The 10,269-nt window shown below is 40.2% G+C and overlaps 2 protein-coding genes across 3 annotated transcripts in view; one reads left to right on the top strand and one right to left on the bottom strand.

The window, feature by feature from the left end:
* The window catches only part of ppip5k1a (diphosphoinositol pentakisphosphate kinase 1a), a 54,681-nt gene extending 53,165 nt beyond the window's left edge, over positions 1-1,516 (top strand). Inside the window, exon 33 of the mRNA XM_017304063.1 lies at positions 9-1,516. Within this exon, the coding sequence (XP_017159552.1) occupies positions 9-405 (397 nt within the window). The 3' untranslated portion in view covers positions 406-1,516. The remainder of the gene's footprint in view (positions 1-8) is intronic.
* A 6,609-nt stretch (positions 1,517-8,125) lies between these two features.
* Positions 8,126-10,269, bottom strand: part of map1aa (microtubule-associated protein 1Aa) — a 32,112-nt gene continuing 29,968 nt past the window's right edge. For both annotated transcript variants that reach the window (XM_008406040.2, XM_008406041.2), the window contains 2 exons: positions 9,958-10,184; positions 8,126-8,939 (listed from right to left, as the gene is read on the bottom strand). In XM_008406040.2, coding sequence (XP_008404262.1) covers positions 8,784-8,939; positions 9,958-10,184 — 383 coding nt within the window. In that variant the 3' untranslated portion in view covers positions 8,126-8,783. The remainder of the gene's footprint in view (positions 8,940-9,957; positions 10,185-10,269) is intronic.

Genomic DNA, 10,269 nt, shown 5'->3' with positions numbered 1-10,269 from the left:
CTGCCCGACACTGCCCCGCAGCCCAACACCGCCCTGCAGCCCACCCCGCAGCTTGACAACACCCCGGAGCCCCACAGCGCCCCGCAGTCCGACACCGCCCCGCAGCCCAACACCACCCCGGAGCCCCACAGTGCCCCGCAGTCCGACACCGCCCCGCAGCTCGACAACACCCCGGAGCCCCACACCGCCCTGCAGCCAGTCCCGCATCCAGCCCCGCTGCCCAAAACCGCCTTGCTGCCCGACACCGCCCCGCTGCCTGCCCCGCAGCCCAACACCGTCCCGCAGCCCGACACCACCCCAGAGCCCCACACCGCCCCGCAGCCCAACACCGCTCCGCTGCTCGACACCGCTCCACTGCTCGACACAGCCCCAGAGCCAAAGCCAGCTCAGCCGTTGGAGCAGTGAACTGGCCGGTCTCGTCCGACCGGGTTTTAAATCTAATCTCATCTGTTACTCACAGCAGCCATTGGGTGAAAACCCAACCAGAGGAGAGCAGAGAGTCTTAATACCTGGGAGAATATAATAAATATTACATTTAATCTGGAAGTAGAGACGCTTGTATGTGGTCAGCTGAGCAGATCTCTGACGTTTAAGCATTTACTGCCGTCGTCTGTCCTACACTGCAAAAACACAAAATACTACTAAATATTTTTGGTTGAGTTTCTAATGCAAACATCTTAATACTTGAAATAGGAAAAAACTAACTTGGAAACAACTTTTCAGCTAGAAATAGGAGCTCGTTTTAGGTAAACAATTCCTTACTACTACCATTGGCAAACTATTTAACTTTTAACAAAACATTTTCCATGTCATAAGTTAAATAATCTGCCAGAGGAACTCGTACCTTTTTTTTGTCAATATTAAGGACTTAAACAAACTGCTATATTTTGCTGAAAATGTGCTTGTAAGTTAGTTTTGGACTAAGACACTTGCTCTAGAAAGTAGACCAGAAATACTTGGTAATATTTTGTGTTTTTGCAGTGAATCCTCACTGAGTTTTGTTTTTCCGTCAGATTTGCTGAGAATGTTTGTAATCTGTGAGAACACTGAACATCCTCGGTGTTTTTGTTCAGTGTGCACCGCTGATCGCCAAAGTCCTTAACCCTCAGTGAAGATTTAATTTAGAGAGAAACAGAGATTTATTTTAAAAAATAAAAAAAAAAATGTATTTTTAAGAACCTGCACATTAGATATTTAACTGTATAGCGTATTCGTGGCTTTGGGTGTGTGTATATTTTTGCTAAAAACACATCCAAGCCTCATTTGATCACTGAGGGCATTTTACATTCTTACATGCTTTTTATTGTGAGCAGCAATGTAGCACAAGGAGGCATGCTAGCTTCCGCAGCGCTGTGTGCTGTCATGGTACATTTCGATGGACTGTAGAAAATAAATAAACTGTGAGTCTGTGATCTTACTGTGTGTACAGATAAAACACGACACCAATGTGATTGGTGTCAAATTTCTGATTGGTTCACTCAAATAAACATTTTGGACTTGTCTCCAGTTGCAACCATCCTGTTATTTTAAAATTGTGTCCTTTTTATTGCTATTCCAAACCTGTTCACTGGTTAAGAAAAACACATTTACAAAATAGTAATTTGCAAATACTGGTGGTGATTTCACTTTAAATTAAAGGATGTCTCATTAAAAGAGACCGTCTACCAATTATGCCTTTTAATTAATTTTTTTAGGCAAAATTAAGTAAATGGCTCTCCATACTCCACACACAGGAAACCATAGCTGGAAACGGTCAGTTACTGTTGCAGCGAGGTGTACTTGGCGCCACTTTTGTTTCTCTATGCGCATGGGCCACGCTGGATTTTTTTTTAAATGGCGTCGTTTCAACGTGAGGATAGGAGGATTCTGACATTCATCCACAGTGGAACCCGGATTAATGAGTATTTTCTGATCTCTCAAGACAGCCAGCCTAAATGACTGATAACTTTTGCGAATGTACCTGAAGTCATCTCTGTCGACGGAGGCTTATTCGTTTCGTGTTCATCTGCTAGAAAGGGGAAGTAGGCTGCGAGAGCGCCATGTTTGAAATGGACCTTACCACAGGGGCCGCGTTTCATTGGCTAATGCCCATTTTACGTCACAGCGCAGCTCCCACGTGCCTGACCGTCTCACAAACAAGCTACAGTAGTAAACATGCTAATGTACATTGTGGACTAGCAGACCGGCATAAAGTTTTTGCGTCAGGACTCGAAAAAGAATGGTTCTCCACCGTCAGTGGGGTATCTGTACAGGCAATGTCAGGTATCCTGATTGTGAACTGAAATTCACAGATTTCCAAAATCTGAAACGGAAAGTCTTGCTTGGATCAAAGCTTGTGCACGACCGCATGTGCAGCTCAACCGTCATAGGATCAATAAGAACAAAGTGTCTGCTGGGGTAAGTATTATTGCTTTGCTTTCTTTGTGTTTAGTGAATGAAAAAAAGTCAATAATAAACACATCCATTATGAAAACCTTTTAGCCAAGTACAGCATAATGGCAGTACCGATACAACTTCTACATCCTGAAGCCTGTCTKTTACAGCYTTACGTTAGCTGAACAGATTAATATGCAATGTGTACCGTATCTGACATACATTAAAGAGTTTATTTTACCTGAAAAGGCTTTTTACTAAACTGTAATCGTGTTAGCCACGCTAATCGTTGTTAGCCTCCGAATACCGTGTATCAGGCCTAGGCACATAAGAACATTTGCCAACAGAAATCACCCTCAAAACCATGAATGTCCGACTTACCCAGCCTTGTAAGAACAATAGGCGTCAGTGATCTTGTCCACAGCTATATTTATGCTGAGGGTGTGAGGATCTGCTGTTTTCCTCATCTACCGGTAGCATTTAGCTGCAACTCACACAATGTTAGAAGCATCGCGTGGCTCAAACATCTTGATGTCGTCCAGAAAAGATGACATGAACTTGTTGGTTCCCCTGTCCATTGTCGTGGCTGATATTTTTTGAAAATCCGGCAGAAATGCTAAACTAATTGACTCAGAAATACTCTGCAGAGTCAGTCGAAATAAAATTACACATGGAAACTAAGCAACGCGAGGCTTTGTTTGTGAGACATGCAGTCACGTGAGACTTTCGAGGGGCGTTTCTGGGCGGAGCTTGGTAAGGTCCATTGCTGCGTTATTTGGTGAGTCATTTTTCGGAAACCTTTTTCGCAGTTGTTGATTGTGTCGCTGATAAAGTTATTTAAGCCACTTTTGTGTCTAAACGGAGCGGCAGAGGAGGAGCAACCCGATAATGGCGTCTCAGCGGCGGTTTGTTTGGCTGATGGCGTACCTGTCCTGAAGTCAGAAAATTTGGCTTGCTACTTCCTGTAGCCGCTGCTGAAGGATTTAAAATTATCCGATGAAGTCCAGGAACAAACGAGTATAATGAAGCGGTCAACTCCACGCAGGAAAAACACCAGAGGCTAGTGGATATTCATACGTTTTCCCCAGCCGTGCATAGATACCTTCAATAAGGTTACTTTATTTATCTATTTCTCTTTTTCTACCAAGTTGATAGAAACAAGTTGTTTCTGATTTAATTCATTTTGGGTATGTAAAATGTCTTCCAGTTCCAGTGTCAAATGCCCCTTAGCATTTAAGTTCATTGGTCTTTAACAAAGTTTGACTATTGGTACAATGTATTGTTCAGTACAAGTTACAGTACAGTAACATTTTACTGTACGATAACTGGTACCAGAAGTTATTGCAGGAAATGTTAGTAATGTTTTTGAGTCAATTTTCAAGTAGTACAACAATAAAGGCATAATAAGATCAATAAACTGTAATTTCTAATGAATATTTAACACAGGAACTGGAAATCATAAATATTGAGGCCAAAGCACCAGATTGAAAACTTTATTTACCAGTTTTTGGTAGAGATAAAAAAAAAAAAAAACATGCGTATGGAAACGATCAAGCTTGTTTTAATTTATCTTGTGATTAAATCATTTATTGCTTATTGGCTGGGCATTAAATGTTTTTATTCTAATCTGAAACGATGATCAGTTATCAGTGTTTGAACTCGAGCTTCTCCTGCTGGGAAGATCAGACAGAAGAAAACAGGGAATTAACGTCGTCCGCCGTGTTTTGATCAGATACGTATATAATCATGTCATATACTTTTAACGAGCCGTTTTTTTTTAATTAAAAGGTTTGTGTGGTTGGTGTTGGCATGACTGGCTTTGCTGAAACTGATGGTGGTGAATAAGGTTGGCTCTTTTCAACTCTAAAAGTGGACTGATTTGTAAAAAAAAAAACTTACCCAATTTGTCAGAAACTTGCAACAAATGTTATKTAATATGTTTTGAATGTCTTTACATTTTATAATGTGAAGTTTGTTGCACAGTTAACTGCAGTGACACAGAAAGGCCAGAAGAGGGAGACATTCATTTCAGTAAATGACATTTTTATTTGTCTTCAACACACTTTTATCCCTCCCAACAATAAATCTGACTTCTATTTTACCATTTATAAGCATTTAAATAGAGATAAAGAGAATAWTGCACTTAAATTAAGAGATGAAAGAAGAAGCAGGAAGGAGAGGAAAACCCTCACAAGGCTTTCTTTACCGCACAGCAAAGCCGGGTTACATGTGCCTCCTTCAAACTGGACAGTTTTAGCTTCTCAAAACCACGTCATGTAAAACAGCATTTCAATAATGAGTCGTTTTCATGTCGATACAGGAGAACTCAAAAGGTACGCATGCACAAACAAGCCGGGCTCAGTCCAACGGAGGGTGGTATTTATTTCAGATTCTTTCTTATGCAGCGGTCAGGTGTGTGTCTGGATGCAGATAAATGTGAATAACGGATAAAAATGTGTTTGCATGAGCGAAGAGAGCACCTCGGGTCTGGCAGTTTGGGCTTTGAGTGATCAGTGGATTGTTACAGTGTTACAGGAATGCAATAGTGAGGTAAAGTGAACTTTGACCCTTTTTTTGTCTTATCTGAGCAGAAAGCAGAAACGTTAACACTGATGTCTCTCCGCAGGCGTTACAGATGTCGCATGATGTGCTCCAGTACAACCTGTGTGTCGTGTGATGCATGGTAACCAAGGCAACCAGGAGATCCGAGTCCTCCGCGGAGAACGTAAAGGTATAATCTGCATCTACACATTCAGGCCGATCGGGTGCAATTTTTCAAAACGGTCGCCTTTCGTTTACATTTCGCTGCATGCAGCTCCTGTGCATGCATCAGCAGATGAGCTGGAATTAAATGGATGAGCTGGAGGTTCACTGGGATTTCATCCAATTTAACAAATGAAGTCCAAAATGTTGCTTTAAAATCAAAATGGGGGAAGCTTTGCTCACTGGTTTGCCTTGTGCTTCTGTAAGTGGCAGCTGGAACTCTTGGTGCTTTAAAAGTGCCGTTTCACCAGGGCCGGCCCAAGGCATGCGAGAGTTAAGCAGCTGCCTAGAGCCCCCACACCACCAGGGGGCCCCAAGAGCACCAAGCTAGCATAATTTAATAAAATTGGATTTAAAATAACATAAACTAAATTCTATTACACATGGAAAAAATTCCCGTATTGTTTTTTGTTACATCCTGTTTATTTCTGCTGCCTCTGTTGGGGAAATATAATATCAAACATGTCCACTTGTTTACTGTAATGTTAGTGTTTATCAGCTGATGTTTCTTTTAAATAGCTAAATATGACACGCGCTTAAATACACTGCAAAAACACAAAATCTTGCCAAGTATTTTTTCTAGTGCAGTTATCCTAAAACACTAGAAAAACTAACTCATAGGTAACAATGAGGATGTTTTTAGTAAATAAAAACTACTTGTTCCATCGGCGGATCATTTCATTTACAAAATAGACAAGGTGAAAAAAATCTGACAATGGAACAAGAAGTTCATCTATATTAAGGAATTATTTACTCCTATTTCTTGCTGAAAAGTTACTTGTAAGTTAGTGTATTAAGATATTTACAGGAGAAACTAGATAAAAACATTACTTGGTAAGATTTTATTTTTGCTGTGCAACACTGATTACTGAAGCAATTAGCAGTTATTTGTACTTTTGGTAGATTTTATCAAATCAAATTCAGTTATCTTCATAAAAAGTTTATTTAGTTTTGCCTTATTTCAAGTGTACTAAGATAACTGCAATAGAAACTAGACAAAAAGTAGTAAAATTTTTGTTTTTTGCAGTGTACGACTCTGCATTTTAAAATCTAAATGTTTTTTTATTTTAGTTTGATGCTTCTGTAACGTTAAAATCAACAGCCATAAAACGCTGATGTGATGTAAGCTAATAACAAGTTATGCTAATGATAACAGCATAGAAATAATGAAGCATCTGGTGTTGACACGTTGGTATATGGAGCCCACAAAACAATCTAGTTTGGGCCCCAGAAAGGCTTGGACCGGCCCTGTGTTTCACACTCAGTCCATACCGACATCTTGGGCCTCCGCCGCCCGTCTTTCCCTTCCAGAACCGCAGAAAGGCACATGTGGGGTGACGGTCTCCCATCAACCAAAACAGCCATCGTCGTCTTTAACACGTCCTCGTCGTTCTGTAAAAGCCTCTTCTTCTTTTTTTTTTTGAGCTCTGAGCTTCAGAATGTTACGATATAAACATGGTTTCAGCGCTTGCAGCTCTCTGCGTGACGTCTGTGGCGATTGGCTAACTGGAAAAGTACATCAAAGACCACAGAAATGGATATGGAGAGCTTCACCGTGAGAGAAAACAGCCATCAGGAAGGTTTTAACTGGTTTGAGAGAACAGTAGAAATATCAGAACTCACTACAATACAGATTTTTGATTATGTTCCCATTGCTACAACAAATATAGTCTAAAAGGAGAGATGGGATCTAGTTTTCTATCAGTCTATGTCACCGGGAGGCTAAACACTGTCACTGTTTCAACAGAGAAAAGAGCAAAAAATGACCAATCAGATGTTTTTGTTATCTGGATTTGAAGGCAGTTCTGGATCTGATTTTAAGCAATGGGAATCGGAGGACTTGCATTTATTTGATCAATTTATTAATGTTTGTTTTCCTCTGCCAGAAAAGGTCAGGTCACGAATGGTATTGGCTAAAAAAATTGAGAAGTGCTGCTTTGATTTCTTCAAATTTGTGCTTCTACCGCGACAGTTTAGAGGAGCAGCCTTGTAAAAGTTTTCATATCCCTGAAAATCTTCCACCTTCTGTCACCGTACAACCACACACTTCAGTGTATTTTATTTGGAGTTTATGTGATGGATTAGAAGAAAGTTGTGTATCGTTGTGGTGTAGCAGGAAAATGGAAAAATGGGGTTTCAAAATTCTTTAAGGATAAAATCTGGAAAGTGTGGAGTGGATTTGTACTCGATGGCACATCCGGGCCATTCTAGGTAGAAAAAAAAAAGTGCATTTACGCCATAAAATCTCATGAGGATCAAAATTTTAAAATTTGCTAGACAAAAAAATTAATTTTGAGATTAGTCTTAAAAATATTGTAGAAAACATGGAAAGTTGTGAGTTTCAAAAGTTGGAAATTGTGGACTTTTAGAAATTTTCTGAGTTTCAACCAACTCCAGTCTGCATCTCAAGAAAGTCCAGATAATTTGGGGAGGTGTAACCGTCATATCAAACTCTGATCCGCCTAAAAGCTAAAGTCTCTGTTGAGTGCGAATGCAAATGTGAACTCCAACAGAAAGGCAGGGAGCAGACTATCCTGCAGGGCATTCTGGGTAAATACAACCAAAACAAACATGCTAGTCTAGCTCTAGCAGGAGAAATGACTCATGGTGTTTTGCTACCAACAAAATAGAAATCCTACAACTGCTAAAATCTGACACTGTTTCATTTTTGTTTATATTTTATGAAGAAGGAAGTTGCATTCAGTGTCTTCTTCTGAGGTTTTTGTGTCGTTTTCTTCAGTGATTCTTGGTGCAGCGCCCCCAACAGGTTTTTTCAAAGAGTTTTGATTCGTTTAACGCAGAAAATGTAACAAATGTTACAATTTTGGTCCCCAATCAAACTGAGTTTACTGGACTATCGGTGTGTAAACACTCTTAATTCCCAGGGCAGAGTGCTGGTTTGTTGGGTCTCCAGGCTACAAGTATTTTCTTGAATTTTTTAAAGAAATTCTTTATTAATTCCGTCATTCCTTGACATTTCTTTTGTTTATTTTTTTTTGTGTTGTATTAGTTACAAATCTTTGTTGGTTGCCTAGCACATGACTGAAAATACAAAAGAAAAAAAAATTTGTTGCAACTTTGGTCCCTAATCGAACCGAGTCAAAAACACCCTGGAACTCCAAAATCAAATCCAGTGCAACCAGTTATCCTGATAAATCACCTAAAATGGTGGTGGCAGCATCATGCTGTTGGGGTGCTTTTCTTCGGCAGGGACAGTGAAGCTGGTCAGAGTTATTTGGAAAATGGATGAAGCTAAAGACAAGAAGACTTGAACGTTAACTTATGGGAAGGTTTAGATAACAGCAAAGACTGAAATCATTTTAGTTCCTATAAAACACTTTGAAGTTTGTGGTTGTAAAATGATTAAATGTGAAAACATTCAGGGCTGTGGCATAGCAGAGATATTAATGATTCTTACTAATCCAGAGGGAAATGACGACTAGCTGAAAAGTACCATTGGGACTCCAATGGCGATGGTCACACCAAACTTAAAAATCAACAAAAACACTAAAAAACTTTCTCCTGATCTGCCTCTGCTTCGCTGTGCGGCATAAACGACCGGAGCAGAGACACATCAGGATACAGAAAAGAAGAGCCAGAAAAGATCTACAGCAGGGAGGTTATGGAGAGAGGAGGCAGAGGGGATCCTAAAACTCGATCTTGCAGGCTGGAAAAGATTCGTCCTGCATGACGACGGTGCTGCTGGAGGCCAGAACCATGATGTTCAGCTCCTGCTGCCTCTCGTGGGTCTGCTGGTACCAGTCACGCGTCACCTCTGTGTCATGGGTCGGGATCAGTGTCACCTGAGAGAGAGATGGGAGGAAAGAGCTTACATACCTTATGTAAAATGAAAACGGCTTTTGAACAGATGCAAAATCGTAAAAAATGATGCAAACGCCTCCTGTTGGTCCTCCAGACCACTAGGGGGAGTTGAGCACAAAATCATATCACACTCTCTGGGAAGACGGGACGTCCAGAAGAAAGAAAAGAAATGCTATTCTTCATGCTTTCTACAATAATATGAAAACGGAACATATTTATATTACTTGCTCCATACTCCCCCTAGTGGTCTGGAGGACTACTTCAGCGTTTTATTCTTGCTGTTTTTGTGATATGCATATTTTTTCCTTTTGCTTGTCCTTCCTGCGACGCCATATTAGGGCCTTTGTGAAAAACAAAGATGAAGAGTAAATTTTTGCCAAAAAACTCAGAAATGTTGAGATTAATCTCAGAATCTTTTTTTTTTTTTTTTTTTTTACAAAATACAAGCAAATTTCAGTTTGAAAAGTTAGAAATTTTAGACTTGAAATGTAAAAATGTCCATGTTTTTCTATTAAATCTAAGATAGCTAATTTTGGACTTTTTCTAGAAGATTTCTGAAATAAATCTTTCGAGTGAGAAATTACTCTTATTTTCTATATCTAACATGGCCCTAATACGCCGTCTTACATCCCTGCAGTTACAACATTTGTTTTTGGTATTTCTTGTTTTTGTTTTTTTTTTGTGTGTGTGTGTTTTGGAGTTTGCATCATTCATGTGTTTGGTCCACATTTTAAAGTTTGTTGTGCGTTTGCTCCTGTCGGCCAACATATAAGCCATTTTGTTATTAAAGTAATTAAACATCAAACAAAAGCACATTTAAACATGACGATTGTCATAGCATTCATCAACTCTTGGTTTTAGTCTGAGTCTGAAGAGAAATCCAAGTTATTCTGTTGAAAAACACAATTTACTTAAAATAGGAGTAATGTCACATCCTGAGGTTCCTCTACTCTGCAATGACCTAAAACAGGAAACTGTGGACAAAAGCTGCTCTCATACCTGAAGGTTTGATCCCCACTGAGCTTTGGCATCCAGCAAAGCATCTAGGACTGCGCGGCCAGGTTCGCCTCCTGCAGCGTCGTTGCCACTCACTACATAGTACGCAGAGCGAATGCGTTTGAAAAACTCCTGGTCCACGTTCTTGGCACTGCAGTGGTTGGGAATGTAGGCTAGATCCACATAAATTGGAAAGCCGGGAGCAGCTGCCGTGCCGGACTTCTGGGAACCTGAGAAAACAAAACAACACCATCACTTTTAGGCAAACACAGAGTCAGGCAAATGGTTCAGTACAATCCAGTTTATCTCAAAGTA

Source organism: Poecilia reticulata, linkage group LG3 (genome assembly GCF_000633615.1).
Source record: "Poecilia reticulata strain Guanapo linkage group LG3, Guppy_female_1.0+MT, whole genome shotgun sequence".
NCBI lineage: Eukaryota > Metazoa > Chordata > Actinopteri > Cyprinodontiformes > Poeciliidae > Poecilia > Poecilia reticulata.
Note: the sequence above shows the minus strand (reverse complement) of the source record. Positions and strands in the feature narration are given on the sequence as shown.